The sequence below is a fragment of the Echinops telfairi genome, unplaced genomic scaffold, assembly GCF_000313985.2.
Source record: "Echinops telfairi isolate 266 unplaced genomic scaffold, ASM31398v2 ScPeMD7_5;HRSCAF=22, whole genome shotgun sequence".
In the NCBI taxonomy this organism is placed as follows: domain Eukaryota; kingdom Metazoa; phylum Chordata; class Mammalia; order Afrosoricida; family Tenrecidae; genus Echinops; species Echinops telfairi.
Window position 1 is genome coordinate 3513981 of NW_022103901.1, and position 17263 is coordinate 3531243.

Sequence of the window (17263 nt, forward strand, 5' to 3'; positions counted from 1 at the left end):
GCAATGCAGTAAAGAAGAAGAAACTAAGAGCCAACCTAATGACTCACTCACCTTGTCCCCGGTGGCAGTGGAAGTTGTTCAAGTGAATTACCTCTTCGTTATTGTCACCTTCTGCCATTTTCACATGTGCCTGCTAATTGCTAAGCATGGTGACCAGTTGTTTCAAAACATCTGAGAAAGGAAAAAAAGGTACATTTAGGGCGAGGGAGTATCAACACTCATCCCACTAGTCTGACCAAGGAAGCATTCAACGTTTATGCTGAAAATACTCTGAAATAAAAGCACAAACCATCAAACAACTAAAAAATGCCTGGAAATGAAAGTACATTTTTAAAGAAATATATTTAAAGAAACAAAAAGAACTAGTAAAGAATAGCCAGATACGAACAACATAACAAATCAAAACCAAATTTGTCCAAAGACAACTCAAAATAGCAAAACCTAAACGGCCTATAAACAAGAAAAAACACTCAAACTCTCCAGTAATGAGAAAGATAAATCAAACAATGAGCTTCATTTACAGCCACGAAGCTAGGAAATAAAGCAAATAATAGAAAAATGGAAAGTCTAATACAATTAATTTGGAGAGGAACCTGGATCAGATATTTTAGATTAACTGGCAAAAAACTCAGTAAGTTAAAGATGTACATTTCCCATGACAGAACAATTGCATTCCTAAATATATTACCTATAGCAGCAGTTCTCAACTAGTGGATCGCAACCCCTTTGGGGGTCGAACCACCCTTTCACAGGGGTCGCTTGATTCATAACAGTAGCAAAATTACAGTTATGAAGTAGCAATGAAAATAATTTTATGGCTGGGGGTCACTACAACATGAGGAACTGTATGAAAGGGTGGAGGCATGAGGAAGGTTGAGAACCACTGACCTATAACAACACATACAAGTGCACCAGGACACATGCCTAATATAGAAGATGTGGACAAAGATGTTTATTTCTACAAAATTTCTAATTGAAAATGACCTTTTTTGATGCCGGTACAGGGATACTCACTGCCACACTGTGAGTCAATGTGACTCATAGAGACCTCCCACCATAGGTTTCTACGAAGACTGTAACTTTATAGTTACACTACACCACCGGGGCTTCATAGCACAAGGAAAAATAAAAGTAAAATCCATACAATAAAGCAAAACAATTATATCAACAACAACAATAAGACAAGTTAACTAAAAATAAGTTTGATCTCATTTATATACATTTCTTTAAAAATACAATAAACACATATAAGTATTATATTAAAAAACTACACGAGAGGGAACAGATTACAAGGATCTATATGTGACCTTCCTCCCTGGGGGACGGACAACAGAAAAGTGGGTGGAGGGAGACGTCAGACAGGGCAAGATATGACAAAATAATAATTTATAAAGGATCAAGAGGGAGTGGGGGTGGGGGTGGGGAGAGGGGAAAAAATGAGGACCTGATGCCGGGGGTTTAAGTGGAGAGCAAATGTTTTGAGAATGACAAGGGCAATGAATGTACAAATGTCCTTTACACAATTGATGTGTGTATGGATTGTGATAAAAGTTGCATGAGCCCCTAATAAAACGATTAAAAAAAAAAACTACATGAGTGAAAGTCACCAACATCAAAAGAATAGCTATTGCTAGGAAAGAGGAATTGAATGAAGTCTGAACTTTATGTATATCTTTAACATATATACACACACATATCTATTTGAAGCAAGCATGGAAAAACATTAACATTTATTAAATCTGAATAGCATGTGCTTTTCTGTATCCCTCTCCTTTCCTTTTCTTTAAGAAAACAAGACACCCAAACCAAACCAATGCCATGGAGCCAATTCCAAATCATAGCAACCCTACTGGTCAAAGTAGAACTGAGATTTCCAGGGCTACACATCTTCAGAGAATCAGCCAGCCACACCTTCCTCCCCTGCAGCAGCTAGTGGGTTCACACAGCGAACTTTATAGCTAGCAGTCAAATAATTCAAGCACAGCACCAGCAGGGCTCAAAGAAAGGCACAGTGGTGACAAAATCAAGCTATTTTATGTTGATAGGCCAGCTGAAAAACTCACTGCCATCAAGTGGATTCTGATGCTTTGGGTTTCCAAACTGTAAGCCTTTATGACAGCAGAAAGCCTCACCTTCCTCCTGCATAAACCAGTCATGGTAGAGAAATACAAAGAAGTTAAGGAAGATGCTAACCCTACAGGATGAGTGGATTTCAGGGCTGAACAACAGAGAAAAGGACCAAAAAGAGTGGAGCCATTAGGGGTATGGGAATGAGAGTGAGAGGGGAGGGGAGGGTGCTAAACTCCTCAGATTAAGCAATGCCAAACGTAATTATTATCTTCAAAGAAGTGAGAAAAACTTATCTGTCAAGGTAACATTCAGCAGGATGGCTATTCAAGAATAAAGGCAGATAATTCTTAGATATTCAAAGACTAAGAGAGCTGACTTCGAAGAGATTGTCACAAAAGAGCTTTTATTAAAAGATTAACTCCAACAAAAAGCATAAATCTAAAGGAAAGGAATGGGATTACAGGATTACAAAAATAATGTATAACACAAAAAATTATGGAATAGACCAGGGGTCCTCAAACTTTTTATACAGGGGGCCAGTTCACTGTCCCTCAGACCGTTGGAAGGCCGGACTATAGTTAAAAACAAAACAAAACTATGAACAAATTTCTATGCACCCTGCACATATCTTATTCTGAAGTATAAAAACAAATGGGGCAAAAACACCCGGCGGGCCAGATAAATGTCCTCGGCGGGCTACATGTGGCCCACAGGCTGTAGTTTGAGGACCCCTGGAATAGAGTCTCAGTTTTAAGTAATTGTCCTAGTTACCTGCCATACAGAAATAACCAAAAGTGAGTAGCTTTAAAGAACGGAAACTTATGTGCTTGACACAATGGATGTATGGATTGTTATAAGAGCTGTAAAAGCCCTCAATAAAACAATCCCCCCAAAAAGAACAGAAACTTATTTTCTCAGTTCAGTTTAGGGACAGCTCCTTTCTTATCCATGAAGTGTACAATCACTGAAAATAATAATCTATAACTTATCAAGGGTTCATAAGGGAGGGTGGGTGAAGGAAGAGGAAAAATGGGTTGTTATCAAGGGCTCGAGTAGAAAGAAAATGCTTTGAAAATGAGGCAGCATATGTACAAATGTGCTTGACACAATGGATGAATGTATGGATTGTTATAAGAGATGTAAGAACCCCAATAAAACTATTTTTAAAAATAGAATAAAAAAAAAGATGATGACAACATATGTAAAGATGTATGCTTGACAAAATGGATATATGTATGAAATGTGGTAAGAGCTGTAAGAGCCCCCAATAAATTTTTTTTTTAAATGTACAATCTCCAGCAAGACTAATTATGTGAAAAGGGGGAGAAGACAGAAACTACCATTAGGAATGTAAAAGATAAACTACAGATACCACAGAAAAAATAAAGAATATTATGGATAACTTTTTATCAATTAACATGAAATTCTAGATGAAATGGGAGAACTCCTTGAGACACAAAAATAAAATTTAAAAATCTGAATAGTCCCCTATGAAGTCAAGAAATCACATTAGTAATCTTCACACAAAGAACATTCTCTTAAGCCAAGAAGGCTTCCCAAGTGAAGTTTTACAAATATCTGAGGCAGAAACTAACATTACATACACTCTTCTAAAGAATAGGAACAGAGGAAAGGATGTGTTTATTTCTCAACTCATTTTATGAGGCTGGCATAACTCTGATACTAAATTCTGATTAAAACATCACAAGATAGGCTAAAACATCTTTCATGAACACAGGTGCAAAGTTTATAACCAAATCAATGTAAATTACATTGCTGTGATAAAGGAGAAAAGCCACGTAACCATCTACCAAGATGGAAAAAAATAGCATTAGATAAAAACCGACACCTATTCATGATGCAAGACTCTTAGCAAATGAGTATTAGAAAGAAATGTCCTTTATCTGATGAGAGGCGCCCCAGAAGCCCTAGCTCAAACCTCCTACCTACACCTCACAGTGAAAACTTGAACAGCTCTCTGAGAAAGGAGAGAATCTACATCACTTCTTGTCAATGCTGTACTGAAGCTTACAGCAAGTGCAGTAGGGCAATGAAAAGAAATAAAATTAACATGTGGAGATGAAGAAATAAAAGTATAATTTACTGATGACAGAATTCAAGTACTAATTCAAGGGCAGATGGAAAAATAGTACAGAGGGTTCGCAAACAGATTTGGTCACCCACATCAAAACAAAGGTGCCACTGCAAGGGAATAGAAGAAATGGTCTTGTCTGTTAACTGATGCTCAATCAAACGGACGTCCATATAGGAAAAAAAGTTCAAATCTTAATCCATTCTCTCAGAGAAAGATGGGGCTTTGTACTCCTGTAAAGAGTTACAGTCTGGGAAATGGGCAGTTCTTCCCTGTACTGTAGAGTAGCCAAGAGTCGGCACCAACTTGACAGCAGTGTTTTTAGAGTCCATTCTCTACACTCATCATATATATAAATCAATTCCAGCTGGATTATCAATGAAAGCTAAAAGAAAAAACTGAAAGATTATACAGGAGGATGTGCTTATATGAGAATGTGTATGTACTAGTATGTATATAGAGAAACCACTGGGATGAGTAAGTGAACAAGGTCTCTAGCTACAAGGCCAATACCCAAATATTATCTTTGTATTTTAGCTTCTAATCTTAGGGCCACTGTGACTAAGTATCAGAACTAGGTGGTATGTGGCTCTTTAAACAGAAATAGGTCTCACAGCTAGTAATTCAAATTCAGGGTGCTGGGAGGATCATTTTCTCTCAGAAGGTTTTAGGGAACCATTCTGGTGTCTCTCAGCTCTGGTAGGCCCAGGTTTCCTGGCTTGAAGCTGCAGCACACTGCAATCATAGGGCCTGCTCTCTGTCTGCCTCTCCTCTTAAAGGAAGTCACTCAGATAAGTTTAAGGGCATAAGAACTCATTCTACTCCAGTATGACCTCATACTCATAGACAGCATTTTTAAGGGCTCTATTTTGAAACAGGTACCAGGGGATAAGATACAAGTTTCTGGGTGACAGAATTCAATTCATGACACTATACCAGTAAGAAACAATGACAAAATAACATTAAGTATTTTTTTTTAAAGGGTATTACTTAGAGCAGCAGTAAAAGCCTTGGATTCCAGTCCATACATACACAGGTTTATTACCAACAAATGATGTTTAAACCAGTCTCTATGATCAGTGGTTGGCTGCTGGTAAGTCCTCTGGGTGTAAGACATTTTTCTTAGTTTCCTTAGGGTGTCTTAAAGAAAAGACTCTTAAGAATCCATAGAATAGAGTATTACTACCCTATGGTTTCCAAGACTGTAAATCTTTCTGGGAGCAGAAAGCCTTTCTTTCTCTCAGAACAACTGGTAAGTTTGAATTTCAGACCTGTGGTTAAGCAGCCCAATCTACAACCCAAAAGACTGGAAGTGATCCAAAATTATGCCCATTCCAAAGAAAGGTGACCCATTAGTATTGTGGACTGAATTATATCCTCCAAAAAAATATTTGCTGTAAATCTAACTTCAGTGTTTATAATCCCATTGGGGAATGGGCTGTCTTTGTTATGGTAATGAGACAAGACTAGTGCAGGGTGTATTGAGTCAATCTCTTGAAATATAAGAGATTAAACAAGTAAGCAAAGGTAAGATAGTTGCCAAGACACATTGAGATCATCAAGAAACCTCGAAGCATTAAAAGAGATGAGGAACTTCCTCTCTGACTTAGAGAAAACCTTCCCCTAGAGCTGGCCCTCTGAACCTGGACTTCCACTCTATAGGCTGAGCAAATAATTCCAAAGCTGGACTATGAAGAAGAATGCATCAGGACTGGAGGATGATTCATTAACAACCTGTGGTCTGCAGCTGATGAAACAATCTTGCTTGCTGAAAGCAAAGAGGACTGAAGCACTATACTTACTGATAAAGACCAGAGACTACAATCTTGAGCATGGATTATACCTCAACATAAAGAAAACCAAATCCTCACAACTGGCCAAATCCTCATGATAAACAACAAAAAGACTGAAGCTGTGAAGAATTCCATTTACTCAGAACCACAACCAAGGAACAGTCAAGAACCCAAATGTGCAGATCTTGCTGGAAAAAAACCAACTCTATTACAGTGAAAATCAACCATGTCACCTTGAGGACTACGGTATGGCTGGCTGAGCCTAGCCATGGTATTCCATATAGCCATGCACAAGCTGAGCAGTGAATAAAGAAGGCAAAAGAATTGATGCATCTGAATTATGGTGTTGGTGAAGAATATTGACTACACCAAGGACTACCAGATGAAGTACAGTCAGAATACAGTACTCCTTAGAAGTTAGGAGGGAAAGCCTAGAGAAGGAAATCATGCTTGATACAGTACGAGGTCAAAGAAATAGAGGAAGACTCTTGACAAGATGGACTCGCACAGTGCTCGCAATAATGGCTAAAACATAGTATTAATTGTGAGGATAGACAGTACAGATTGGGCAGTGTTTCTGTTGTACATGGGGTCACCAAGAATCAAATGCAACTCAAGGGGACAAACAATAATCATCTACGCCAGGCGTCCTCAAACTACAGCATATGGGCCACATGCAGCCCGCCGAGGACATTTATCCAGCCCACTGCGTGTTTTGGCCCCGTTTTGTTTTTTTACTTCAAAATAAGATATGTGCAGTGTGCATAGGTATCTGTTCATAGTTTTTTTCAAACTATAGTCCGGCCCTCCAATGGGTCTGAAGGAGCGTGAACTGGCCCCCTATTTAAAAAGTTTGAGAACCCCTGATCTAGGCTGTATACGTTGGTGGCAAAACCAGTTTAAAGAATACTTAAGGAGTGAGCGGGAAGGGAGGGGGAAAAAGTGAGGAGCTGATACTAAGGGCTCAAGTAGAAAGCAAATGTTCTGAGAATGATGATGGCAACAAATGTACAAATGTGCTTGACATGATGGATGTATGTATGGATTGTGATAAGCATTGTACAAGCCCTCAATAAAATGATTTTTTAAAAATCTGAGGGCATGGATATTGAGTTATGTTTCCTGTGCCTAGGACAATGCCTAAAAAATATACAATTAAAAACTTAATAAATGAAAGAATTAAAAAAAAGAATAAAAATAAATACACCACAATTATGTGATTGTAAAATTGGACTAATGGTTACTTTTTTGAAGGGAAAGGGGGAGAACCCTGAAGCAAATGAAACAGGATCGATGGAAGCTTGTGAGGATGGCTGGTGGTGGAGACACCCACACCCACACCCCTGCACTCACTGCCATCAAGTCAATTCCTACTCACAGTGGCCCTAATGGACAGAGTAGAACCGTTCCAGTGGGTTTCTGAAGCTGTAAATTTTCATGGGAGCAGTAAACCTCATCTTTCTCTGGTAGAGTAGCTGGTAGGTTTGACCCACTGACCTTGTGATTAACACATAACCCACTACATCCCCAGAGCTCCTTGCAATAGTTCACTAAACTATGTATATTTTGCGTGCAGTTTCTATTAGTGTTTTAATCTCAAATGCAGATAAGCATTGCTCAATATCCATGATAATTTCTGTGAAACAAAATGTCATGATTTGGACATTGTGGGAACACCACAGTATAAACCTGGTCCTTTCTATGGTCAGACTCATAGAAAGCATACAGGACAAAGCAGATGGTTTCCCAGGCTGTAATCTTTATGAAGCTCGGGCAAGGTGTGTTCATACTGCTAATCTATGTTAGCAGCCCAATGCCAGGGTTTTATATTTTATACAAACACACACACACACACACACACACACACATATATCAAAGTAATCCCTCTCAATCTGTCCCTTGTTACTAGAAGCTTCAGGGTTTGCAAATTGTGTACCTGCAATTGGACACCTCTGGGTGCACAGTACTCTCCCAGGAGTCCCAGGGAGTCCGGTCAGATGGAACTGGATGCAAGGGTGGAGCGTTCATAGCCTTACATCTCCCTACAGGCACTGGATCTGAGGAATCCATAGGTAAAGTGCTAAATTTGATCGTCAAGCCCATGGAGTAGCCGGAGACCTGACTGTAGCACAACCTTGTCATCAACCTGCCTCCCGGCACCCTTCCAGGACCCTCCTCCTTGTTCTATTGACCTCTGTGCGGCTGGGCATGGCTGGATGGACAATATGCTGCTCAGACTTGTTTACGAGTGTTGGGGGTGAGGGGAGACCCAAGACCTTTACACACCCACAGAATTCCTAAAATTCAGGAAACAAATACCAAGTGCTGTCGAGGAGTTGGAGCAATGGGGGTGTTCATATAGTTGGGAGGAATATAAACTGGTAGGTAGCAAAGGATTAAAAGTTCCTTAATCAACTCTAGTGGAAAATGTGCATATACTAAAATCCAACAATTCTATGGCCAGGAATGTATTTTACAAAAATGTATGCTGCACAAGACCTCTTCGGGATGAAGATCAAGGATGTTACTTTGAGGACTAAAGTGCACCTGACCCAGGTCATGGTATTCTCCCCAACATTACATGCCACGTGAAAGAGCTAGCTGGTCATTGAATAACGAAGACTATAGATAAATAGATGCACTTGAATTGTGGTGCTGAAGAATATTAAAAGTACATGGACTGCTAAAAGGACACACAATCTATCTTGGAAAAAGTAAGGCCAGAGTGTTCCTCGGAGGCAAGAATGCCAAGACTTTGTCTCATATACTTTGGCCATGTTGTCAGGAGAGACCAGTTCCTGGAGAAGGACAGGATGTTTACTTAGTAAAGCAGAACAAAAGAGGAAGGCCCTCAACAATATGGACTGATACTGTGGCTACGTCCATGGGTTCAGGCATGGGAACAATTCTGAAGATGGCACAGGATTGTGCAAGTGTTTCGTTTTGTTGTGCGCAGGGTCGCTATGGGTCAGAGCGGACTCGATGACACCTAAAAACAACATGGTTATAACCATCAGGCACAAGTTAAGAATGTTCACAGCAGCAACATCTTTTTAAATAGCCCCCAAACTGAAAATGACTCAGAGCAGTGATGGCATGGAAAAAATATATTGTGATCAGGTCATAACAATGAAAACCTACACAACAATAAGCCTGAATCAATTACAGCCACATGTAACATAGGCAGTTTTAAATGTCAATGGCTTGATACGTAAAGTACCACCTAATTCACAATAAAAAGTTTAGGGGGAAAAAACACCTTAATGGCCTGAGTGAAGGAATTCCGATTACACATAAAATGACTGTTTCTACAGTTTCAACATTGACTAGGTTTTATTCGGTTGTTTGTGATAAACTTTTCTTTACCTGTATTATTTCACAATGGAAAAGTTGTTAGAGGGACGCCATTATGAAAAAGATTGCCTCTGTGACACACCAGTTGAAGACCAGCCAGAGGGCTGCCTCTCAGGTTGGCTCTTAGGAGTCTCTGTACAGTTTTATTTTTGAACCATGCCCTTAATGAAAATTGAGAGTAATGAAAATCAATAAAAAAACACTGTAGAAATGGTACATGTTTTTGTTATTTATGTATGACCTTAAAGGAGCTAATTTTTAGAGTTACAGAAAGCTTTTAAGCAGCAATGGTGGCAATAAATAAACCACTGTTGAAATGGTATTGTTATTTATCTACGTTAAAATTTCTGTGTTATAAGGCACACTGGTGGCAGTTGGTGGGGCGTGCCATTAATTCCAAGTTACAGCAACCTTACAGGGCAGTATAGAATTGCATGGATTTCCTCGGCCAACATTTTTACAGGGGCAGATCAATTGGCCTTTTCTCCTCAAGAGCAGCTAGTGATTCCAAACCACTAACCTTTTTGGTTAGCAGCCAAGTTGCTTAACCATTGAGTCACCACCACTCCTACCCAATCCACTGCCATGGAGTAGATCCCACAAGGACTAATTTACTGAATACAAAGTTATATATGTGTGTATTCTATCAAAACCATGTGGAGGCTTCAAAAGGTTCTTGGAAAAAGCCCCTTCATATGTTAACAAAAGTATTTCAACAGAAATTTCCATCTCTCCATTTCTAACTATAAACTGCATCTACGTATACTCCAGAATGTTCTTTAGAGGCAAAGATGGTAAAACTTGGGTCTTACTTTGGACATGTCAGGAGAACAGTCCCTGAAAAAGGACATGATGCTTGATAAAGCAGAGGGGCAGTGAAAAAAAGAGAAAGGCCCTCAAAGAGATGGGTTGACAGTAGCTGCCAACAATGTGCTCACGCATAGGGACAATTGTGACGATGATGCGGGACATAATACTGCATGGTCTTGGGGTGGTGACTGTGTGCAGCCAAGCCAGTTCTGACTCAAAGCAACTCTGCCTGACAAAACAGAAAGTGAGTGTCGGGTTTCCTACGCTATAATCTTTACAGAAGCAGACCACCAGGTCTTTTCCCCAGAACAGCCATTGAGTGAGTTCAAACTGCCAACCTTTAATAGTAGCAGACTATTGCACCACAAGGGTTTCTCAACTAAGTTTAGGGTAGTTATCTATTTTTATGCTTTCTCTTTTGAGCATTTAACAATTTATTGAACATGAAGGTAGAGGGTTCCCCTTCAGAGTTTTTGATAACATGCACAATACATAGAAAAGATAATTTACACAGCTCTTAGGACACACATTTGCAAAAATTAGTTAATAAATTATAAATATTAGTGTATCGTATTTTAAAACTACATTGATTTAACAATTCTAACAATGTGGATCTCTAGGAATCTTTTTTTTCTCCACCATTTTCATTGGGGCTCTTATAGCTCTTATAATAGTCCATACATCAATTGTATCAAGCATATTTGTATATATGTTGCCATCACCATTTCCAAGACATTTTCTGCTTGAGCCCTTGATAAAAGCTCCTCTTTTTCCCCCTGCCTCCCACCCTCCCCTATGCTTGGTCAATTAGACATTGTTATTTCGTATCTTACATTATCCTTTGTCTCCCTTCACCCACTTTTCTGCTATTTGTCTCCTTGGGAGGAGAGGGGGGCTATATAACCAATCTCGTTAGGTTCCCCTTTTCTCACCCTTCCCCCTCCTTGACCATCCCTCTGCTCTCATATTTGCTTTCTTACAGCTTCTAGTTTCTCTATCCTAAAGTGGCATTCTTTGTATTAACTTTAAACATTTTAAATTAAAAACACAATAATTCAACAAACATTTATTGAGTGGGCTTCAAAAAGTTCATGGAAAAATTCCAGTACCTTTCCACAATATATTTGAGTTCCTCGTGTATCATGGAGAACACAAAAAGGAAAATCTACCATAGGTCTTTGCTTTACTTGAGTCCCATCAGTTAAGAAAAGCAATGCATATGATTAGCTTTATTCCAAAGCATAAAGTCATTAGTGCAATAGAGTGTTAATTACATAATCTCCTGTAAACGTGAGGGTATTGAGGGAAGGGGTGGAGTCTGGCCTGTCAATCAGGTCATAGCCAATGATGCTTATGTGGGCATGGCCTTCTCTTTTGAGGATTCTGGGACCTCCTCTCTTCCTCCCTGGAGGCGGGACACAGTCTCTCTGCTTCACATTCCTGATGACAAGCCACATGGAGCCAAGCTGATGGCAGCCAGAGCCCTGGAAATGCATCTACTGCCATTGGACCCACAGGACTTTCCACACGATCTTCCTGCATTCAGTCATTGCAGGTGCTGCTTGACTCTGAAGAGGAATTAATGGGCTAATATCAAACTTACGGACTTTATCTGGACTGGGCTGGGATGTTTTAGTGATGCATAATTACTTCTTTAATTAAAAAAAAATTTGTTGGGGGCTTGTACAACTCTTATCACAATCCATACATACATCCATTGTGTGTCAATCACATTTGTACATTTGTTGCCATCATCATCCTCAAAACATTTGCTTTCTACTTGAGCCCTTGGTATCAGCTCCTCATTTTTCCCCTCCCTCCCTGCTTCTCCCTCCCTCGGCACAATTACTTCTTGATATAAAGTTCTCTTATGTATATATTAGAGTCTCTGGATTTGCTTCTCTAGTCAACCTGGACTAACACACTTAGAACGAGACTGTCCAGTTGGGGGTGGGCAGAGTCAGAGAAAGTTTAGCAGAGGTAGAGAGATTTCAGCTAAGCTTTAAAGGAAGGTAAGATATGAACAGATTGAGAAGGGCAACCCCGTAAGAAGCGAACAGGCTAGCATAAACAGAGATCAGGAAGTAATACAAGGACCAGTTGAGACGATGACAAGGTGAGTGAAGGTAAGGCATCAGTCTGACAAAATTTCTGGAAAGGCCTTGCATGTTTATTAAGGAACTTGTGGTGGTGCCAATTCTTAGACACCTCCCATTGAAAGGTGTGGCCCGCTTCCCCTCCCCTTGAATCTGGTCTCTGACTGCAGTGACCACAAGATCTTTACCAGTTCTGATGGTTAGCCTTTAAGGTATTAGCAGCTCCCCCCTAGAACTCTTAGCGGGACTTATGAAGAAGCCCTTAAGACAGGAGAAGAATGTGTGTGTGTGTGGGGGGGGGGGCTGAGCCCTGCATTCTGAAAGTCTCTATGAAGTAGAGAAAAAAATGATGAAGCCATCTTGGAAGCAATCCTCTCTAGCCTTAAACATTTCAGCTGATACCATGTAGGTGCAGGGGAAAAAAAAGCCCAGTCAGGCACTTCCTAATTTCTCAACTCACAAAATTGTGAACAAACTAAAACTATTGTTTTAAGCCATTATAATTATGAGGTAGTTGGTTATGCATCAACAGATAGCCGAGAGAGCTCTAACTTTATTTCTAGCCAATGGGAAACAATCCAGACAGCTGTACTTTAGAAAATTCAATTGACCTGCAATATATAAGACAAACGATGGAAGACACCTGGTGGCAGAAAATGCAAAATCCCAGAGCCATGCAGTCTGAAGCAGAGGTAACATAAAGACCCAACCCCAAACCACTGTTGAGTCAATTCCAATTCAGCAACCTTATAGGTTAGAGCAGAACAGCCCCAATGGTTTCCAAAGCTATAATCTTTATGAAAGCAGACTGCCCTATCTCTCCCCTCAACAGAGGGGGATAGGTTCAAACCACCCAACTTTCTGATTAGCAGTTGAGCACTTAATCACTGAGACACTTTACTGTTAAAGGTTCCTTAATGGGAGGTCTGCCTATAACAGAATATCAAGTTTAAGTTGACCTAGTTGGAACTGATCCAATGACAGGAGGAATGCAGGGATTTCTGCATATAATTGAGCATCAAAAAAAAGAAAGGAGTCAAAGTTAACCTTGAAGTTAGGACCCAGTAATTGGAGGATGATAATATTAAGAAAAAAGGCAGATGAGTTCACAATAAGAAAATGCAATGAGTTGTTAATTTTAAAACAGACAAAATGAAATAAGTAAGGTACAATAGCATCCGTGATTACAAATACAATCAGGCTGAAAATTTAACCAGAGTTTAAGAGGGCTCTAAATATCCTGCTACCAAGGTTTTTCTGTAATAGGAAAGGTTGCAGGCCAAAAATTAAACTCAAAATTTTCAATTAGTGGCAAGATTTTTAACAAGTTAAAAACTAGTTCAGAAACTAAGAGAGTTAGTTCACTTAAAACAAACAAATGACCCTGCCATTGCATCAATTCCAACTCTTAGCAACCCTATACATGGCCGTAAGTCTTCATGGGAGCAGAGAGCCTCATACTTTTCCCTCAAAGTGACTAAGTGGGCTTGAACCACAGACCTTTTGATTTGTAACCCAATGCTTACTGAACAGTGCCACGAGGCTCCTTCCATCTTTGGGGGGTGAGGGAGAAATATAATCTTCTCTACACATGAATCCTATGTAAAGTTATGGCACCCTTGCCCTTTCACCCAATACTACCTATAGGTTTCCTCTCCTGGCATGATTTCATATAGCAGTAAGAGTTGCTTATAAAATGCTGCATCATGAGACCCTCGCAAACACAGCTAACAGCTGATACCTTCTACCTCTCTCTCTTTCTGCAGTGATAATGAACAGTGACAATGTTCCTTCACTATGCCATATTCCTTGCTTCCCTTCAAGCTTTTCTCTGGGGCTTCTATCTTCTTCACCGCCTCGTTCAGCTAAGCCAATTCTATCTGTGTCACTTCCTCAGAGGAAAACGCCTCCTGACTATCCCCTTTGTTCATTCACACAACATCCATTACTTCTTTGAAGTCCCATATATACTCATGTATACGCCGAGTTTTTCCAGCACATTTTTAATGCAGTTTTTGTGCTAAAATTAGGTACCCCGGCTGATATTCGGGTCAGCTTATAATCGCGTATATACGGTACTTAAAGCATCTGTAATCATTCAGCTAATGTGACTACCTAACAAAAGCAGCAACAACAAACCTGTTTTGTACTTAAATCCAAGGAAGTTTGGCATCTCAGAACTCACTCTCAGGGCTTTGGCTAAACAGCCTTCACAGGTATGGCAGGATAATTACAAACCAAGTCCTAGGGTTCTAGTCCTAAGGCTGTACCCCTTAGTGGACTAGGTAGGGTTTTCTTGGCTGTAATCTTCATGGAAGCAGATTGACTTGCCAACTAGTACAAACCTCAAGTACAAACCAAGTGCACCACCCAGGGGACTCTTAGTTATTTCTTCCCTTTAGTAACTAGGATAGTTTTTTAACTAACCTCCCTTCACTGAGAGGGTTATTATATGAAAAATGCCCCCCCCCCAAAAAAAGAAATGCTTATAACAGTGTTTGGCACACAGCACCATATGTGTTGCTCTATTATTATTAATCCTACAAATTTAAAGTTTAAGGCAAGCTTGCGTTGTGTGTCTATCACTGTCACTTTCCCAACAGTATGTGCTTGCTTTGTTGTCTGTGTCACAGGTTGGTCATTCTCACAATATTTCCAACTTTTCAGCATATTACTGCATACTTCATAAAGTCTAGGATAAAGTATGTAACTTTTCAAAATAACTTTTAAATCTACAGGGAACTATTCCCTTGACTCACTTTATTGTGATATTCACTTATTGCTCTAATCTAGAACCAAACCTGTTCTCTGAGGTACGCATACCTAAGAGAGGTATACCTCATTAGATAGTTCATAGTCTAGTTCTCAAATACAGACTTGCTAATTTTTCTTCAGAAACCTCCAGGTTCCCAGCTTCAGATCTCAATTTCCTTTACTTCGGAGGGATTTCTCCAGAGGGGCTGCAAACCCTCTCTGATTAGTGGTCTTTAGTGCTGTTGATAGGTGCCGGAAGTCAACTGCAACTTAAGAGCTTCCCCATGTGACCAACTCCAACTGTTCCACAAGTTTTCTAGGCTGTAATGCCGAGGGAAGGAGCCTTTGGTGGGGCAGTGGCAGAGCCTGGCTATCGGGTCAACAAAACCACCAGGGAAAAATGCGGCAGTCTACTTCTGTAAAAGATTTGGTGTCTGAAATCCTATGAGGTAAGAGTCAGAACCCACCCATAGGCAGTGGGTTGGTTGGTGTTTTGGTAGGGTGGCACAAATATCATTTTTTTAATCAGCTACATTAACGGTTGGCAGGTCCCCCAAGCCATGGCACCTCAGAACCAGGACCTGGCAATCTGCTAACACGTAGAGCTGCCCCATAGTGTTTCCAAGGGTGTAATCTTTACGGAAGCAAGACTGTCTTCTCTTCCCTCCGCTTGAGTGGATTCGAAGCTACCTTTTGCAGTAACCACCAGGGTCACCCCACGTCAGAACCTACTGGAGGGCGATGGGTCTAGATGAGTGTGTTTATTTGTTTAGATCTAAATTGTGGCCCTCAGGCTCTCCAGCCCTTTCCTCAGATTTACACCCTCCACCCAAGAACGGCGATCACCAAACAAATACCCAAACAAACGAGGCGGTCTGCCTTCAGGCAAGTTGGGGCCTAAGTGCAACCCGGCGGGGCTGGGCTCTGGAACCTTCTCCGCTCGGTCAGGGCCCCCCTCCTCCCAGGCCCCGCGAGGGGCTGAGCCCAGGAACTCCCAGCCTGGGGAACAGTCGGCGCCCGGAAGCTCTAGGCGACGTTTGTCAGCCGACACAAGTTTCCCGAAGTTTCGGGAAAGGGGACGCACCGCCCGGTGCGGCCAAGTCGCCTCAAGGAAGTCGCCTCCTTCTCGGGGCGTCCGGGCGGTGATGGCACGGTCGGGGTCGCGCCACCCGGGTCCGCGGACCGAGGCGCCCACTTCCGCCCTTTGACCCCGGGGCGCACCGCCTGGAGCTTCAAGTCACCCGAGGGCTCCCCGCGCCCGTCGGCCTTCCCTCCCTTAGACATGGCCACCCTCCCATCGGGGCGGCGCAGGCAAACGACCCCACACGCCCGCCCCGCCCCCCGGCCCCTGCACCTTCCCGGCCGCGGGGCGCACGGCGAAACTTCGCCAAGTAGCGGGAGCGGCAAGGACCGGGGCTCGCCCGCCGGCGCTCTTTTGTCGCTCCCGCCTCAGCGACGGCCCCCCGCTCCCGGACAGCTGAGGTGGCCCTCAGGCCGCCGCCCCGGCCTCCGCTCCGTCCCCGTCGCGGCCCCTCAGTCACGGCGTCTCACCCCCGCCCCCACAGCCGGGCCTTCCTCCGCCTCCCGGCGCCGACCGAGGAGTCCTGCGCGCCCCGCCGCCCGCACTTACTCGTCCCTCAAGCCCCGGGTTAACGAAGAGGTGTCGGCGGACTCGGCCGCAGAGGTTTGTTTTGTTGTTTTTAATTCACACAGAGCAGCGGCCGACGGCACCTCCGCCACCGCTGCCCCTGCTGCTGCTGCTGCCGCCGCCGCCGCCGCGCTCCTTCCGGCCCTTCCGCGGCGTCACCTTGCGCCTGCGCACAGCGCCCCCTCCCGACTACTGACAGGAAGAACCATAGAGCGACGCTGGGTGCTGGGGCGGAGGGGCGGAGGGAGGGGACCATAGAGAGGGCCGCCTCGTCACTGCTCTAGTCCCCCTCACCGTCCATGGAAACTTGACTCCTCCATTAGGCGGGAGGACCAAAAAAAAAAGAGTCTTGCTTACCCCCAAGAGGGGCTACTGTCTCCCCAGAGTTGGGTAGAGAAGGCTGGGGGTATCTAATCCATAGCCACTTACTTGCTGTGTTGCCTTTGGGAAGTCACTCATTCATTCAAATTTTTTTCTTTTTTTTTTAAACCATTTTATTGGGGGCTCATACAACTCTTGTCACAACCCATACATACATCCATTCTGTCAAGCACATTTGTACATTTGTTGCCATCATCATTCTATCAATAAATAGTTTCTGAGGGCTTCCCATACACCAAGCACTGTACTAGAAATTGGGGCGTCA

General features: G+C 42.2%; 1 protein-coding gene across 3 annotated transcripts in view; it reads right to left on the reverse strand.

Moving 5' to 3' along the window:
- The window catches only part of RNF216 (ring finger protein 216), a 125413-nt gene extending 108706 nt beyond the window's left edge, over positions 1 to 16707 (reverse strand). For 2 of the 3 annotated variants that reach the window (XM_004705550.3, XM_004705549.3), the window contains exons 1-2: positions 16600 to 16707; positions 52 to 171 (exon numbers count right to left, since the gene is read on the reverse strand). In XM_004705550.3, the coding sequence (XP_004705607.1) occupies positions 52 to 118 (67 nt within the window). In that variant the 5' untranslated portion in view covers positions 119 to 171; positions 16600 to 16707. Of the gene's footprint in view, positions 1 to 51; positions 172 to 16599 lie in introns of those variants that run through there. The other variant, XM_045285765.1, reaches the window with a different exon arrangement.
- Between the last annotated feature and the right edge of the window lie 556 nt (positions 16708 to 17263).